Here is a 19,728-nt window from a genome sequence, read left to right as displayed (position 1 = left end):
CTCGAGGTTCAGAATTTTTTAATATATTCGTCGGGTACGTATTTTTTTTGCATTGCTTAAATTAGTGTAGTGTATTGAAAAATGAATGTTATACATTGATAAAAAGATCGATGTTTTTTGATCGATGTATCCATATCATCGATGTTTTAATTTCTAACATCGATGTTTTGCCATCGATGTCGCACCTCTAATTGTATAGCATCTCGGGATGGAGGCCTATTAGCTACCATCCTCCCATGCCAAAACCTAATTATGCGGCATGTAAAAGATCCCTAGAAAAGGTTCTATTTGGCTTGGATATTCTCGGCTAAATCAAAGTCCATGCGTAATTTTGCAATAAAAAGCAATCACAGCCAAGTAATTAAACACAATTTCTTCGTATGAATTTGTCACAACTTAAAATATTGTTGCTTCTGTTTATTATTCATAGAATATGCTTTAATAAACTAAACGGTAAGCTCAAAGGTTTACCCAAATTGTAAAGGGTTGAATAAGACTGATCTAATCCTTATTAAAAATAAAAAAAACTTTAAAACAATGTTCCCCAAAAAATTTAGGTTCATGTTCTGAACAATGTATTTTGCCTTCGACAGATTTGTATAGCTATAACTTCAATATAAACGAGCAAATGTGTGCATCACATTACTTCCTTTTACGCTAATTTAATAATAATTGTGTCTTGGACTTGGAGTAAGCAAAGAATGTCTTCAAATATTTTCACCCCAAATTTGTTGCGAACCGAAGCAAAAAACGTTTTATACAGATTAATTTCCCCAATATTGGCAATTTTAATGTGATTCAATAGTTTACTCTCTAAATATCACCATCAGTGGTCAAATTGAAACAAGATTTTAAAATTAAAAAATCGCCTAATTTGTCGCCAAGTTGGCGACCAAAAGACTGGCCAAACATCGCCAAGTGTCCGATAAATTATAGCACCACTTGAGTTTACATCGAAATTAACAATGATTTTCCCCAAAAAAGGGGCAAAAGCCCCCATTAGGAACATCCGAATGCAACCAAAAGGGAAGGCGCACAACTAGGCCCCACTAGGAGTCTACGTACCAAATTTCAACTTTCTAAGACATACCGTTTTTGAATTATGCGAGATATATACGTACATTCATACAGACGTCACGAGAGAAAACTCGTTGTAATTAACTCGGAGATCGCCAAAATGGATACATCGGGTGTCTATAAGTTCTTAGGCATATATCCACGTGCGGTCGGGTTGAAAAAAAAAACAATGTTCATTCGGGGGCAAGCAAAATGGAAATTAAGGCCGATTTTTGAGTGAAATTGTTTTCGCGAATACATTACTTCCTTTTTGGTAAAAGGAAGTAAAAATTAACAAATGACGAGTTCAGAGCTTAAGTGAAACAAGGTCCATGCAGACTTGATCCACTTCAGCTCTGAACGCCGTATTTAACACAAAGCACTTTGGACTTTAGTTGGTCGATCCTGGTTTTATTTTTTGGGTCCATAGTTGGTGAAAAAGCAAAAGCTTTATTTATTTATTATTATTATTATTTTTTTTTTTTTTTTTTTTGTAAAAAATAAATTATGGTGAATTTCCCTTCACTTCCTGGAAAAAAATATATATCAGGTAAAAATTTAAATGTATGTAACAGTTAAAAAATTAAATGCACGCGATGCTTCTTGTTCTCAGAAAATCTCTAATATGATATATTTTGAGCTTTTTTTTTTTTTTTTTGCTGAAAATCATGATTTTTTATTACCAAATTCGATCATAGTTGAATTTCATGATTTCCCTGATTTTCCAGGTGCAAGGATAAAGCAAAACAATCCAGCTGAAGTCTTCAAGGTTGAAAAAGCGCTTTTATGATAAAGGTCAAGACTCTAAAAAAATCTAAGATGAAACAGGTTTTTTTAGTTCATCATAGCAAAGCCCCCAAAGCAATGAGGACCAAAGGCAATTGTGCAGATAAAATTTCACTTTTCAAGAGACTAATTTTTAAAAAAAAACATGATTTATGACGCATTTTGTGAAATTTTCAACAGTTTGTGTTGAGACAATAAGCATCTAATTCTATTTTTGAAAACTTAGGCAATCTTGTCTATACTTCCATCTTACGAATGACCAAACATGGCGACTACGCGAAAAAATTAATAGATTTTTGAATTTGTTGCGTGTAAGTAATTATAAATAATTAAAAATCCTCAAAAAAAAAAACTACAATTTAGATAAAATAATCAGTTTTTAGCGCATTAGCATCTAAAGCAATGAGGATAAAATAATATTCTGAAGATAAAATTTGAAGGATAAAAATCTGGATACTTCAAGAATATAAAAGTTGTATCCAAAAACAAAATCACGGCAAATTTTACGTTATTTTCAATAGTTTGCATAGCAATAAGCTTCGAAATCAGTTTTTTAAAACTTAGGCAGTTAAAGAGTCTTGTCTACTTCCATCTTGGGAATGACCAAAAAAGGCGACTACGCTAAACATTAAGATCTAGATTATTTCAACTAGTAGCATAAAAATAATTAAAAAATTCTCATGAAACTACAATTTAGTTGAAATACTAGTTTTTAGCGCATTAGCGTCCAAAGCAATGAGAATAAGATGGGATTTTAAATATTTAGTTTTTCATTTCTCAAGAAAACTATTTAAAATAATCCAAAAAAAGAAGATTTACAGTACATTTTTCGTTAGTTTGATTTGTTTGCAGTTGAATAAACATCCAATTCTGTTTTGTTCTTATACACTTAGGCGCTTAAGCATCTTGTCTGATTCCATCTTGTAACTAACCAAATATGGCGACTATGTTTCACACGTAGCTGATATGTTGATCTAAGAAGCTTTCCGGTTTAAAAAAAAAAACCCTTACCCGATCGACCCCATGTTGTATATTTATTTTATGATGTGAAATTTTGTGAATGAGCCGCTTTTACGAAGTGGAATTTTGTGAATGGGGCCGCTTTTACGATGCGGACTGGATCGACCCATGAGGAGGCGTTCAGAACTAAAGTAGATCACATGAATGTCTCAAATTACCAATCCAAAGGGCGAAGAAATTGTCGATTTCTGTGTGTGTGGTATCGTCTATAAACACTTTAACACAAATCCCAGCAAAGAACAGAGCGTTGCATTTTCATTTTTAAGTATTGTTTATCAGCATCTAAAAAGCATTTTGAAAAATAAAGATGAAATAAGGCGAAGTAATCTAAATTGACACCGCTCCACGACAAAAAGAAATCATTTGAGATTACAAAAACTAAAAATAAAATTAAAAAATATATGTCATTTGTCGTTTACGGCGTTTATCAGATTTAGCTATTGTTTGTTCTTTCAAATGTCTCCCTCTTAAAAGTGCAAATATGTACCTTGTTTTGTTAAATCAGTTTACCAAAACTCCAAAAAAGAATGAGATATAGCAAAACATAACAAAAAAAAAAAGGGCAAATACAAAAGAGAATTGTTCCGACGCAATCGCAAATACTTTTATCTCACCGTCATGAAGGAAAAAAAACAGCGTTTTACGCAAGAGTACGTTTTTAAACAAGTTGAAACTAATATTACTTATACTGTTAATATACTATTAATAACAAGTTTTAGGTCTTCTTAAAAGGAAATATTTTATAAAGCGTCAACAAAGCAAGTTGTTACAATTCATGCATTTTCTTTATAAAAATAATTGAAGTCTTTCATAGAAAAATCGATTTGAACAGCCAACAAAATTTTTTGGTACCAAACTAAGCGGATTCCCCCCCCCACCCCTTCTTTTTTTGCTTAAAAGATGGGTTATACCATTTCGTTGGGATGGCCTGTGAGAAAAAGTAAAACTATCAGTTCTGCGATTCGAGTTTCCGCGAAAGAAGAAAAATTACATAGAGCTAGTACTATATAACAACGTCCGACGTAGAAACTAGCGGTCAACATGAGGAGAAAGAATGGTCAAATAAAAAGGGGGAGGGGACTTTTTTTACCAGGTGACATAAGTAACATATAAACGCTTTAAAATGGCTGTTACCAGGGTCGGACGGGCCCGCGGGTCAGTGCGCTCTCTAACGTTTGCATGTTCGTTTTTTTTTTTTTTTTTTTTTTTTTTTTTTTTTCGCCCTTGAACCTGTGCGCGTTCGAGTTTCCACACTCTCAATATTGTGAGCCTTCAAACCAGAGTAAACTTCAGTTTATTTTATTTTGTTTGCACCCTTGAACGTGCGCGCCTTCGATTTCCTTTTTTTTTTACTCCCTCCGAACCTGTGAGCCTTCGTTTTTTTTTCCTTCGCCAAAGAATTTCAGCGCCTTCGTTTCTTTCTTTTTTTTTTTCCTTTTTGCCCTCTCAAATCTGTGTCTGTTCGGATTTTTTTCATTTTATTTTGTTTTATTTTTTGCACCCTCAATCCTGTGCGCCTTCGGACTTTTTTTTTTCAACCTTAAACCTGGCGTTTTTTTTTTTTTTTAGTTTGAAAATAAGCGTCCATTCGGAGTCAAGGTTGGCGCCCTCTTGGGGGATCCAGCCCACCCCTACCATCTACTGTGCAAAATAAAAGTGCAATATATTTCAAAAACAGCTTGTTTGAATAACTCCAATACACGTGTACCGTGTACCCAATTATTATTGCACAGTTTACTCTGCTCAACTTCACATTACGCTCAGCGAAAAGATAATTTTAATAACTTGAAAAATAACTAATTTAAAATAAACTCGCCACATCAGAAAAATCGTTCGTCAGCATCGAGTACACTATGCAATTCCGCAGTTTTGTTTATTAATATCTAGCCACATTCAGCAAAAAAACAAGCGCGGATCTAGAGGTCATGCGTCCTACCCCCCAAAATAAGGCAGCCATGGGACTGCCGACAGTAGTGAAAACTTAAAACTGCAAAATAATTTTGGTGTGTTCGTGCGCGCGTGTGTGGTATGTGTTTGGTGTTTTCATTTAAATTAATTGTAGTTTCAAAAATTAAGATTTTATTAATTGTAAATTCAAAGGATCGACAACAGTCTAGTTTTTACGTTTATCAGCAATCCGAGCGTCAATTGTCTATTTCCGTTCGTTTATAAAGTAAATATTGATGCAAATATAGGAATTATTTGAAAAAAAAAATCTTTTTCAGTTTTTCATGCCCATAAAAATAATAAACAATACACATATGAACTTACCACGTAATCAATTTACTGTATTACCCCTCTTTAGCCGACATGCGAAAAAGAGTGACATGCCAAGTGATTGACCAGCGTGCAGGGAAATTTGAATTTTTAGGCATGGCAGATAGTTCGGGGTTCATTTCGAAAAAAAAAAAAAAAAAGAGCTTTTGGATGAAAAAACATTTGGCAAAAGCCAAATGCTGATTTGTTTGCCCTGTTTTTATGCATTTTTTTTATATGTACAACTACGCAACCTATTTTAAGTGTGATTTGAATCATATGCAGCTATATTAAAGTGGTTTTGCATGATATGGAAAACGTTTTGGTGACGTGTTATTTGAAACTTAATTGTTTTTAAATTTTTAAAACATCGATTTTAAGTTTAATTATATTTAAAAGTATAAATTAATCAATCACGAAAGTTTCTAAAATATTTTTTAAAAAAATTAAAAAATAATAATTTAAATCTAAAAATTCCTTCCCCCCCCCCCAAGAAAATCTGATTTTTTACACTGATCATAATTATTTGTGTCATTTTTTTTTCTAAAACTGATTATAGGTTTATAGTTAATGGTAGATTTTTATCATCTGCAAAGTTGATATTGACAACCTCATTAAAAATCATTGGGAAATCATTAAAGCTCTTCCTAGTTTTATCTTGAAGTAATGCAGAAACGTCGTAAGAATAAACAAATAAATATTTATATAGAAAACCTTGTATTGCTCTTATAGAGCTAGCCGGTGAAATATAAACAGCAACCATTATAATTAGCTGTCCATTTGCAGAGTGGCAACGACAAATACATGTATCACCGATATCAGCAACATTGTTTTTCCCATCTCAAAAAAAGCCCAAAGCATCTAAAGTAAAGACTTTTCACTTCAAAAATATTATAAAAGCTTTAAAATGTTTTCTTCTTTAGACAAAATGCACTGAACCGGGGGAGGATCGAACTTACGTTTCTTGAATCGGATTATGAGACTCACGCGCTGCTGACAGCGCTACTGGGGTTCAGAGTTACCAAAGAAAGCAACTTCTAAAGGAACCGAGTGAAGCCGCGCATGCACTGTATTTTACATGTCGGTGACGGTGTCGCGAAATAAATGGTTTTTCCCCACCTCAAAAATGCTCAACACGCCTTAAGAAGTTTTCACTTCAAAAAAAAGAAAAGAAAACTCGACCAAGGATATCCTAAAACTGCGTTTTGAGAACTTCAATTTCCAAAAATTACCGGAGAGAGCCCTAAGTAATATTTTTGGTTGAATATCTATGACCTGGTCCCTTAGAAATCGGAAGACGTATACGTCCTCCAGAGCAATTGATTTACCTTTTCAATTGCAGTTATATTATTTTCAGCACTAAAAAATTAAAATATTTTTTAATGTATTAATAGGATGGTTTAATTTTTTTTTTCTTTTGCGACTTAGTCCTGTTTGTATTACAAAGAAATCTAAATCAAACGAAGACATTTCTGCATTCAGAACAAACCTTTCATTGAATTTGATGACTTAGAATATGTTTTTACCAACAAAATCATAAAAACTATTATATTTTAATAACAGTGAGAAAATTGGAATTTAATGATTTTATCTCTTTTATAAAATTTTTGAGAAACGACAATTGCGAACGATAAATATTAACGACTCAAACTAAAATCTATTACTGCTATCCTTATATATTATTTCTGTAGCCTGTTTTTGGTTTCTACGCCAAATTTCCCTCAATTCTTGATCGATTTCTTTGATTTACGGCTTATTTTATAGCTTATGGTGCTGGCTACTGACGAAAAATAGACTCAAGGTCTGAAAATTGTTTCTTTTAGCCGAAAAACCTGTTTTAAAGAACCAGAATAAGGTTTTCGGTCAAACTTATAACTTTAATTTGCGCTATGACCGACAGAGCTGAGTAGCTTGATCGGCAGAGCGTTCTCTTCGTAACCAGAAGATTACGTGTTCGGGCCCACGTCCGAACAATCTGCACCAAAAAAATTAGAGAAATATCGCGCATTACATGAACACTGAATTAAATGCATAACAACTATGAAGGAATAGAATAAATGAGAAGGAAATGCTCCTTGCTGATATGAAAACATTCAGTGATTTTGTGCTAAATTACTTCGAAATTGCACGTGTTTTTTTTTTTTTTTTTGAAGCTTTGGCTCTGGAAAGAAAATTAAAGCATAATGTAAGCGAAAATATAAGCAACAGGTTTAAGATTTCAGACTACAATAGAATTGTTTTTTGTTCAGAAAAAAAATAATAAATCGTATATTGAAATATATATTCTTCTAATGAGTTTTTGACTCTTTGTACAAATAAATAAAATACTACCTCAATTTGAAGGGTAAAATATATATTTTTTCTTCTTTTTGCTAAAAAACAAATAGCTTATCACATTTTTACTACATTCGAAAGCATAGTTCAATTTATTTTGTATTTTAACCGTGCTGTTAAATGATGAACACGTGCTGCCATCTAAGTTATAACGGTTTAAGCAGCCTGCGATAACAAATTGTAAAAATTTTCAAAAATAAAAACATTTTTCTTCAATATCTTATCTTATATATTAATCCCCTCTCATTTTAAAACTTATCAGGCTGGCCAATGACGAAAAAAAGACTTACGGTCGAAAATTCAAGTTTTCAAAATCGCCTCTTGCTGTTTCAAAACCTTGATGCTGCCTGTAGTTCTTATGCATTTTTTAAAGCAAAGTTCTAATGCAGTTTTCCATTTTTTACGTCGCTTTCGGCAAAAAAAAAAAAAATAGCCTGTGTGTGTGTTTATATTTTAATAAAGCTTAACAGCACTGGACTTAGTTGTTCGGTTTAATTGATAAGTTTTTTTCGGTGGAGCGTTCGGGTATAAGCTATCTGAACTTCGGGCAAGCTTGGGCTGTCCGACATAATATCAAATTTATATTAGTATTACACATTACATGTGCTCATAACATACTCGCCTAATAAAATAAATGCAGTGGGAATGCTACTTGGTGTTTCGACTCCTTTATGCAGGCTACAGTTATCATTCGGATAAGTTGATTGTTAATCGAACTGTGTTCTTTGACTACATCCAGACCACTCAACATAATGTAAGCATAAAAAAGTATTAGATTTACCTAAAGAAATCCTTTTTGTGCAGAAAAACATTTTTATTGTATGCTAAAATGTAGATGTTTCTAATAGCAGTGTTCGACCTTTTGTACAAATGAAAAAATACTACGCCCGATTAAAACTACGAGTTTCACTCAGTAATTCTTTAATTTTTTATTCGCGCGAATACGATATAAAGCATTAAAAGTATTATCAACTTCATTAGCAAGAAATTATTTTCTACTCCTCTGCTTTCTGCTGAAAAAAAAAAATACATTTTGTCTACGTTCGAAAAATTACACTTAAGAACGGACTCAGTTCAACTGGTTTTGGTTTTGAATTTTAAGTGTTCGATTAAAAGAGAAACATGTGAGGGCATTTAAGCCGTAACGGTTAAAGCAACCTTCTATGTGAAATAGTTCAATATTCAAAGATAAAAACACTTATTTTCAATCAAATTTATTACTTCTCTAGAATGTTTGTTTCAATCGCTACGTGAGATCTTCGTCATTCTTTAATCAAATTCCATGCTTTGCGAATAATTTTAAATCGTATCATGCTGGTTAATGACAAAACACAGATGCATGATCTTATTATTTTTATTTTTATTTATTTTTTTTTTTTTTTTGGCAAAAAGCTTTTTTGCTGTTTTTTACTACTCATTCCTTCAATGAATAGCTTTCGAAAAGGATGGCGCAATTGCCAGGTTTGTTGGGGTGTTGGGCTGTTAGTCAGAATGGCGCCAATTCGAATACGTGCCAATAAATATCTCTTTAATGTTTCTTTTTTTCCCGTCAGATGCTGACATGTGCAGGACTGTATTTGCCACAACCTATTTTTTCACATGCACAATTATTGCTTTTTCACGAGTCACCACTCAGCCACACTTTTAATGACATTTATGTTTGCATTGAAAATATGTACGATTAAAAGGGGAGCTATGATCAAATTATCACAACGTTGTATTTAACGAGGTTTTGTTACTATGTCTTTAAATTACATGCCTTCTCTTCGGCGCTTACTTTTTTTTCGGTTCTTCGTCATAATGTTCTTCCTTTGAAATTCTTAAAGAGCGAAATGCCTTATGAAACGATTTGAAGCACAGTGCGGAGTTCCGCACGGGTCGACTAGTATGACTTTATTACTCTTTTAACGAATTGTATTTCGTGCAATTTTCTGCATGCTTCACGAACAAAGAAATTGAAACAAAAGAATGGATGCCATATTGTTAATCAATGTGGAAAATTGGCTTAAAATCAAGACAAAAAAAAGTGCAAAATCGCCTTTTAGAAAAACTTTTAGATATTTCAAGGAGCACACTACCCGAACTTATTTTTCATTTTTACAATATTTCATAAGCTTCGGTCAGACAATCAAACATCGAGACAGAAACACCAGTCGCACCACCAACTAAAGAAAAATCGAAATTTTTTTTTTTCTTTTCTTAAGATGGTTAAGTAATCTCAACCATTAGTCTCAGAGCCGTGTCCAAGGGGAGGGTTTTAGGGGTTAAACCCCTCCCATTGGAGAAAAAAATCTATTGTCAAATGAAGAAAATTATTGACTTAAATTAACTTTAATGTGAAAGTCTGCGTTTAGCGTTTTTTCTCCCCTTTTTCTGTGAAGTTTTTCTGTAATTTAACTCAGTAATTCTGTAATTTTTTTTCTCTAATTCAACTTAGTTGGACTTAAACGCTTGCATTTCTTTCTTCTTTTTTAACTTAAAAAGTTTTACATAACATTCAAATGTTATGTAATTTACAATTGTTAAAACTTTACCGACTGAAATAATATTTTGAAAAAACTGTAGTGGTAGAACTGCTGAATGATCTACCAATACAAAGCATTAATATTGCTTATTGTACGAAGGAAATGATAAATTTGGCATATGTTGCAGCTATGAACATGTATTAGTAATTGTGTTTAGTAATGTAATTTGCATCTACAATAAGCTCGTTCTTGTTTAGTTTACGACGAATTAAGTATTATTTCAGAACATAAGATCTAATAAACAGTCTACATTATAAAAAAATTTGTGGAGAGTTTTTAATACTTGTTGCAATAAACCGCGTAGTAAACAGATTTAATAAAAAATAACAAACAAGGTTTGAAAAAAGTGAACCTGTAAAATGAAGGAATACTTCGGTCACTTGTGCAGCCAGAATTATCCTTCTAGGGGAAGAGGGGGGGGGAGGTACAGCAGTACTTACAGGTGCATAAACGCTATACTGGGATCGACAATTTGTTGTAAAACTAAAGGTTGTGTTGAGGTTTGAATCCCCCCCCCCCACAGGTAAGATTAAAACCCCTCCCTTTATGTAAATCTGGAAACGGGCCTGATTAGTCTATGGATTCATTGCACAATATACAGGGGAAGAAGAAAAATGCTACACACAGGGTGTCATTTTTCGCCGAAACGGAAAGAGTTGTAGCAGAAATGTGCACCGGAATTGCGGAAGTGGGAAGACAGCGGCCTGCGCAGTGAGGTATGACGTCACCAGTAGACATAAGATCCACTTCTTACCATTTGTCCTCACGCATTCACTGATGCATGATATCCATTACAGAATATCCTTTTTTCTTTTTTTTTTTTTTTTTTTTTTGATATATGAGCCATTTATTTTGCAAGTGGGGCGAGTCAATTAAAAAAACAAGTAACATTTTGTCAATTTATAGATAAAACTTTGTATGATCTTTATTAGCTCTTCATTAAGAAAACTCATTATTAAATCGTCTTTCCTTAAACATATTGCAACGACAAAAAATGGACTTGCACAACTTTCAAAATTAATGGCTCATGTGTCACCATATTTAAAGAAAAGTGATTGTTTTAGCATTTTTTCTACTTACAAATAATGCAAAAAAGTGAGTTAAAACAGGAGTGTCCACCTGGGGGGGGGGGCATGGCGCAGACTGCGCCATTGATATTTTTAGAGGAGTGTTTTGAGGGGTATTTTTTCCTTTTGGGGGGGCTCTAGCTATGGGGGGGGGGGTTGTCGCGATAATCAGGGGGGGTGCGCCCCCTTTTTAAAACATTAAATCGCAATTAAGTTCTAGCAAACTTTAGAACACATATAGGGGTAAACGATTAGTTATGGGCATGTTTAAGAGTTTTTATTTATTTATTATTTTTTTGCATTGTTGGTGAACTGTGATATTGCAGTTCTAGTTCATGGAAAAACTAATTACCAAGGAGTTGAACTTATAAAGGCACTTCCCATCAGTAGCGGATTTTAGGGGGGGGGGCGTGACCCCCCCCCCAAAAAAAAAAGAATGAATTAATTTTACTATTTTATTTATTACCTTTTAATTGATCTTTCTTTTGAATTTTTTACGTAGTTAATTAAAAAGAACACAAAACACACACAGTATATTTTGAATAAAAGCATTTTTGTTTGCTGAAGAAGTATTACTGGAGTCAGAGGCCCAGAGTTGCAGAATACATTTAACTCACTGGTTTCGAATTCAAGGGACCGTATTATCGCAATTCGTCCTTTAATTCTTCTTTGATGGAATCAATAATTAACACCTTTTTTTTTTTAATGTGTAGGCCCTATCTAAAAGAGTCATTTTGATTCAGGAACCTATTTGCGATATTATAGATTTCTTTCTCAGCTTATAAAAAATGCAAAATGAAAGAAATCATATGGTAGTTTCTTGGAAAAATTGGAAAAAACCATGATTTTTAATGGAAACGACAGGTAGTATCAATATGTTATCTCAACTGTATCATGGCTTTAAGAACAAATCAGCAACTGTTTTGAAATTCACACAGAAATAGTTTATGAATTATTCAGTAAAACTTATATGTTATGAAGTTATGATTTTCTTTATAAATTATTTTCAAAAAACTCAAGTGAGGTATGGGTTTATTTAATAACCCTGCCCTCGTGTTATAATCATTATGATAATGTTCCTAAGTAAAGCCGCTCATAGTCTAGCATCTTGGTGACATTATATTGGGTTTAGTATTTGAATGGCTTGAAACGTTAAAGATGTTTTCCGTCCACATTCAAAGTATATTAGTGCATAATATTCATGTACTTAGAAGTAGATTCATTGACCTGAAAAAATCCTTAAAAAAAGAATAAATAAATAAAAAAAATTAAAAAACACGCACATTTAAGTCATTAAAACTTTGTTATGAAACATCAAAGGCGGTGGGGGAGGGGGCTGTTCAATTTCCCGTGCCTCCTCCAAAAGATTTTTCTGTATCCGCCCCTGCTTCGCATAGCTGTGAAAATTTCAATAATTTTCAACAATGATTTATAGATACATTTTTGAAATAAATTAGAATACACTAGTTTCACCAGTTATGGTAATGGTTGCACTCACTTAGCTATGAGCATGCTAAAAACTAGTAATGGTTATGCTAGCTGAATTTAATTATTTTTGAGAAATACACAAAAAATATTCAACAGTATTAAAACCGCTAATTTTTCTTACAATATAACTGAATTTCAACTTACCAATTCGTGCAAAATTAAAACTAAAAAACTGGATAACTGACAAAACGCTTTTGAAAGTTTCCTCTGAGCAACATCAAAAATAAATTAATAAATAAAACTAGCTGTACCCAACGCGCGTTGCTACGCCAACAAAAAAATATAGCATTATACTACCGTGGAAAAATACATATATATAGCAATTTTCATAATAATCGGTCCAGGTATCAAGTGAAGCCGTGACTATACTCAAATTTTGTACTGACGCAGTTTGCAAGATCAATCAATCGCTAAAAATATCAAATAGAAAAAGTTTTAAATCCCCCCGTTGCATGAAAAGCCATAAAACAATAATGAAAGAATTTAATTGTTCAAACTCAAGAAAAATGGCAACAGCTAACTTCTTATCGATGAGATCTTTCACGCGAATTAGTTTCTGCAGCCGATAATTTTATTCGTATTTATCCAATGGATTTTGACTTAAATTGGAATAAAAAAGGAACTATCGATCGGATTTTTTTCGAACTGGTCTATAAACATTCCCAGTACCAAAAATAACAAACGGTGAAAGTTTCAGCCAAATCTGCCGGGTAGTTTTTGAGTTCATGGATGACATACAAACATTCATTTTTATATATATAGATAAACAGAACAATTCTACTGCTACATTTTTATTTATCGTTTGCCAAATTTAGTTTATGTTTCATCATCACTTAAAATATAATTTTGAGTAAGGCATGCTACACACGAGCAGTTGTATTTTAATCATAACCTTATAAATTTGCAGAGAAAAAAAAACTTTAGCTGAACCATTTGTAGGTAATTCTTTTACTGCAAAAGTAACACAACTTACCAAAATAGCTGTTAAAGGTAATTTAAATTATTATTATGCTATTAATTTGAAAGGAACGATTTACCGTTGAACCTGCAAAACCCTACCCCCCCCCCTCCTTAAGGACATGAGCCCTCCAACAATGCAGGGTTTGTGGGTATGCAGAATCGGGGATTGACTCAAATTTTTTATCATGTCTAAAGGGAATATCATACAGTGAAATCCCATTGCAACAAACTTCAAGGGACCGCAAATTCTGTTTGTTGTAACAAGAATTTCGTTGTAATGGAATTCAAATAATGTAATGTCAGTTAAATCGGGTCTAAAAATGTATTTTTTGAAACAGAAATTTCGTTATATTGGTGTTCTTAGTAACGGAATTTCACTGTAATGCTGTTCATAATGTTTTTAATCTGCTAATGGTGTCAATCATTAGCAGATTAAAAACATTATCATTCTTTCAAGATATTAAATATAGTGCCATTACATTTAGACTTAAGTTGGAGCTTTGTACAACAACATTGCATTTTACACGGGAAAAGAGTTACTTTAACCTTAGTTCCATAAACAATTTCAATAATGTTTTTAGAAAATGCTGTTCAAGTTTTGAGCAAGGCTCTAACAGAGCTTTGCTGTGTTCAAAGACAAAAGAATATTTTTTTTATATAAATAACCTGCAGAACTTGTAAATAAAAGCTTTTTAATGTGTAACCGAAAAATTAAACTAGATTACAAATAAGGATAATGGAGCCTACAAAAACTTTTAACAGTCAAAACATACTTACCAGGAAACCATACGACAATGTTAAAAAAAAAAAGTATAATTAAAAAGAGCACACAATAAAACATGTTTCTGGGTGCATAAATTACTTGCCCATTGTGTCCCTGTTATTGAAATGTAGGATCTTAAAGTCTGCTTAAATTCTTAGATAAGTCGCCAAACTTAGCAAGCTTTAGTGCGTATTGGAAGACATCTTAAACATGCTTTGCAGGTGAATTTCTTACCACATGCAGACTAAAATTGTCAGTGTGAAAGTGTAATCTTTAAATTCTCACCAGATCATTAAATTTGGCACTTTTCTTAAGATTTCAGCAGATTTTAAGACCTTATGTCTCAATAACTGAAGCAAGAGGGCAAAAACTTTTTGCGTCCAAAAAAAAAAAATTCTCAATATGCTTTTTCAATTTCTACCTATTTAAATTTATTTCCTTATCACACTATTCATATCGTTCACTTGTTGGATAAAGTTCGAACCTTTAACTGACAAACATATTCATGTACCCATAAAGAAAAAACATGCGAATAACTCAATTTTTTTTTAAATAAAACATTAAATTAAGCAGAAAAAGTTTTGAACATTTGATATTATTAAATTAACATCTTTGTGCTAAAGACAAAAGAGAGGTCAAAATGCTAAAAATTTGCCGACATATCTTGGAGTAACAAGGGACCCTTTTTAAAGGCGAGCTTATGGATGTAAAGACAGTCAACAAGTGGGTCACACATGTCTTTATGTGACAAGACTTTTTTTCATGATAAGTCACCAAAGTTTAAAAAATCCATTTTTTTTAAACCCACTGTTCTACAGATGCAGGACAACTCCAAGGAACATGGTATAGGGAGCAAATAATGAGACTGTGGTGGCATGACCTGTCAGGAGTCACACTAATAACTGGAGGGTTTCGGGCTGAATGCCAGCCAAACGAAGCTCCTCCATGTTCACCATTAGTGAGTGGGGCACATTAAATATGTTCATGGTCAAAAAGTCCTTCAAGTTCCCATTCCAAATCAATGCTACTGGGGGTGCTGTATCAGAAGTTACTCAGCACCTGTTCTGGTTCAAAAAAATGAGCTCATTTTGGGGCCCACCCAACCGATTAAACCATGTTTAGTGGGAGGTATGGGGGACCCTGGAGTGTAGTGAAGAAATGAGAAACTTGAGAACTTTTTCAAGAGTAGTTAAACAAAATTGAAATTCGACTTTCGCTAAACCTACAAATAACCAAAAATACTCGGAAAAAATAAAATGACTCTGACAATTCAAGGTTATATGGAATCCTTTTATCAAGCATTAAATTGTACGCTCTAAGATAAAACTAACCTTGCAAACAATTGAGTTCATCAGGATGAAAATCAAGAGAGTTAGAGTTAAATGCTTGGCTTGTAGTCAGAAGCTACAAATACTTGGGCTGCGAAATTGGAGGGAAAAGGAGACTTCAACTCGATTACCGCAAAATCAGTCCAACTATGCAGCCCTGACTATAACTCAATAATCAAGAGGTTATGGCATAGGCGGCTGGTGCAGGGGCGTAGCTAAGGGGGGGGTTTTGGGGAGAAAACCCCCCCCCCCGAAAAGTTAGTCTCAAAAAAAAAAAAAAGAGAAAAAGAAGAGAGAAGAGAAAGAAAAAAAAAGAAGAAAAGGAAAAAAATCCAAGCGATTATACATATATATATATATATATATATATAAAATATATATATATATTATGTATATATATATATATATATATATATATATTATATATATATATATATAATATGTATATATATATATATTATATATATATATATATATATATATTATATATATATATATATAATATGTATATATATATATATATATATATATATATATATATATATATATATATATATATATATATATATAAAAAATAAATAAATAAAAGAAGTAACCCCCCCCGAAAGTCGGGTCTAGCTACGCCACTGGGCTGGTGCCCCAAAAAAGTGGGGGGGGGGTCAAAGGAGGTGTAGGGACGGCAGATTTGGGGGACGACACACCCTTAAACCTAAATTTTTTCTTCAAAAATTGGGCAATTGAATTTTTCCGTCATTACTAATGAATTGCCCTTCTTCCAAAAATTCGAGAAACGAACTCAAAAAGCGGGACCAGATGGACACAGAAAATTCCCTCCTACCCCCAAAAAATCAAAGTTCCATTTTAATTTTTACGAAACAATAACATGAAAAACGCATAAAACAAGCATTTAATTAGTCAGTTCTTTCTTTAAACACGTGAACAGATCATCACAATCATTTTTCATTCGACCCTTAGTTTTGAACTTAGAAAAGTGGAGGGGCGAAGTCCCTTTATTGTTGAAGGTGAGAGGGCATTTGCTCCCCTTGCCCCCTCTTACGAGCCGCCTATGGGTTATGGATAGTGCAAAAACACATGCTTGCAACTGTTTGGAATTTGAGCATTCAATAGAGTTGTCTATTTCTGTTTATGCAAAGTCTATTCTATTTCTTAAAAGAAGTATGTTTGAAAAGCACTTACCGCACTTTGGTCAAAAGCTTGAAATACATGGTAGGCACAAGGACCGTCCGCCACTTCTTTCGTCATGTAAGTGAAACATAGGGGGTCGTGAGATGACTGAGCAAATTTCGATATTGTCTGTAATTTATGCTCGAACACCAACGAGTTTTTTTCACAGTTTAAAGCTCTCAAGGAATCGTCTCGAACTTGGAGAAAAATGTCTTCTTGGTTTTGAGAGCCATGCCGTTTGATCTCGGCTATAACCCACGGTAACATAGGTAAAGTATATCTGCGATCCAAAACAGCATATCCCAGATATACAACTTTATAGCTGCACTCTAATTTCACTTTCCCCTTCACGTGTGCGTTCTTGCCACCTGTAAATTGGTCTGTCTTCATGTCCAATTCTTTCATTAACACAATCTCAAACAAAAAACTCTTAACTGGGAATTATTATATTCTTCAAATAGTCTAATGTCAGCCGTTTGTAGAGAAGATGTTGACATTTTCAGCTCGTCTGGCTCACATACAACCAACCATAAACAAGAATTCGGGTTCTCATTTTAGGCAATACACACAAAATAAAAATTACTATAATTCAAACAATAAGTGTCAGGTCAAATGTAGCAATCATTTTTGGTTGTTTGGTTCACGACTCTGGCCAGTAGTTATTTGTATCCGTCGTTCTCGACTCCACTACCAACAACCCACGAACGACTATTAACGCGCATTTCGTTTCTACAATAACGCCCCATCCTACAGATCTTTTGCTATTCACTTTGAACAGCTGTTTCTACAATAGCTGGCGCCATCTCTCGTGCAATCTGAAAACTAATATTTCTTATGATACTTATTACGGTAACCTGAAATAGGTGATATGCAACCTGTCGATTGCGATTGACCGGCAGATCCCAAGCCACTTTCCCGTCGATCGTGACAACATTGTGATTTTGTGACTTTTCTTTTTTTTTTTTGTGCACAGTGTCATTGATAAACATTATTTTGTGAAAAATATAAGTTTAGTTTTTATTCAAAAGCTATCTTTTTTTTTTTTTAAATTGTTACATTACAAGAGCTGCAATTTTGAAAGTAAAAATGGAGAAATAAATAAAATACCTTTTAGTTTCTATTCTCAAAAACAAATTGGCAATCTTCACAATTGATTTTGGATGCATAGGCGGGGAGGGGGGGGGGGCAGTGTGTTTCACTTAAAAGAGCAAGGGGACTTTTCCCTCTCATTTTTTTGTTCAAATTTAATGATCGATTGAAAAGTGATTTTTTCTGAGTGGAGTGATTCATTTTATGAAAACAAAAATTGCAAACAGATAGGCCTTCTTCGTATTATTATTTCATATAAGTATTAATTGGAAGAGAGAAGTTTACGGTGGCCATCCATTCTAAATTTTGAGGTTATGCTCCATTATCTTTAGAGGTCTTTTAACCAGTAATGTTAAAATCCAATAACATAGCCAAACCTACTACCTAATCCATGTGGCCCGTTGTTTTGTTGAATGTTAGAAATCAAAAAGCGCGACTGGGGACAATGTCACAAATTTGGAGCCAAATGTAAAGGAATTGGTTTCTAAAAAACATTCATTTAATAAAATAAGCATCAAGTAATGATAACAACAATTATTGTTTGTGACTTTCTTTCTTTCTCCATATTTTCACATGGTATTTAGAAAAAAGTAAAATACATGGAAATTGTATACGTGTTCTGATTTACCCGCAAGAATGATTTTAATACTAGGTGTGGCCCTCGTGTTAAAAACGGTTGAGGGTTGAGCATCCTGGGCGGATAATGGGGGGAGGCATACGGGGAAATCCCCCCCCCCCGTTTTGGAAGGACTTTTGTAGTCACAATACACCTTCCAAAATCTCAAAAAACGAAAAATTATGTTATGATTTTTTTTTCTTTTTATTCCCTTTTACGAAGTAAAGGAAATATTGTATTCGCGAAATATTTTTCATCCCGCATGTACGTATGTGCGCATAACTCAAAAACGGTATGTCCTAGAAAGTTGAAATTTGGTACGTAGACTCCTTGTGGGGTCTAGTTGGGCACCTCCCCTTTTGGTTGTACTCGGATGTTCCAAAGGGGGTCTTTTACACCTTTTATTTTTATTTTTTCACCACATCCAAGCAAGTTCAGGCTATGAAATCTTTTCAATAGTAATTACTTTTTCATTACTCCTTTACTGTCGAAAAGAAAATCAAAATAATGCCATTAGAAATATTTTTACACTATTCTTGAAATTATTATTCTTAATATATAGTACACTTTCAATCAAAAGTGGTTTTTTTTTTTTTTTTTTTTTTTTTTTTTTTTTCCCCTGAAGTCTGAACCGGAGGTTTTTGCACAATTTTTTTCCAAAGTGAACAACTTTTTAGCGATTAAGTATTTATACAAATCACTAATTTCCTTTGACAGTCCAGTATTAATTGTTCTGAAAAGTTTTTTGCCTTTTTTAAGCTCAAAAGGGATTTAAAGTAATAGAAAACTTCTGCGAAACAAACTTTATTTTTTTTATTTCAAAAGAACAAAAAATACCCTTCTACTTTTTTTCTGCATAGCAAGAGAATAAATTTAAATATGCTACAAAAAAAAAAAAAAATGATGCGGATCATAGTCGGTACTCCGGAGATATGACTTATTTAATCTCTCGATTGAAAAAGCATAAAAACTGACTTTAGATAAAGAGTGGCAACACCCAACGGTTCACAGAATACTTTCTGTTTTTCACACTGAATGCGAAAAGTATTAGCTTAAAATTGATACCAAATTCAGCTTAATTGGTTGAAAACTAAAGAAATTAGAGAGATTTTCTAAATTCATGCGAAAACGGTGACTCAGAAAAATAATCAAAAATCGAATTTTTGAAAAAATTCTCCAATGCATAATTTTCATTCAAAAAATCTAAAAAAATAATTTTGGGCTTTTCTCATAGATATGTATTCATAAAAAAATG

General features: G+C 33.1%; 1 protein-coding gene across 1 annotated transcript in view; it reads right to left on the bottom strand.

Annotated features, from left to right (window-relative positions):
• LOC129219402 (TBC1 domain family member 1-like) overlaps window positions 1-17,457 on the bottom strand; it is a 122,394-nt gene extending 104,937 nt beyond the window's left edge. Inside the window, exon 1 of the mRNA XM_054853791.1 lies at window positions 16,781-17,457. Within this exon, the coding sequence (XP_054709766.1) occupies window positions 16,781-17,173 (393 nt within the window). The 5' untranslated portion in view covers window positions 17,174-17,457. The remainder of the gene's footprint in view (window positions 1-16,780) is intronic.
• Window positions 17,458-19,728: the final 2,271 nt, after the last annotated feature.

This window comes from Uloborus diversus, chromosome 3 (genome assembly GCF_026930045.1).
Source record: "Uloborus diversus isolate 005 chromosome 3, Udiv.v.3.1, whole genome shotgun sequence".
NCBI lineage: Eukaryota > Metazoa > Arthropoda > Arachnida > Araneae > Uloboridae > Uloborus > Uloborus diversus.
Note: the sequence above shows the minus strand (reverse complement) of the source record. Positions and strands in the feature narration are given on the sequence as shown.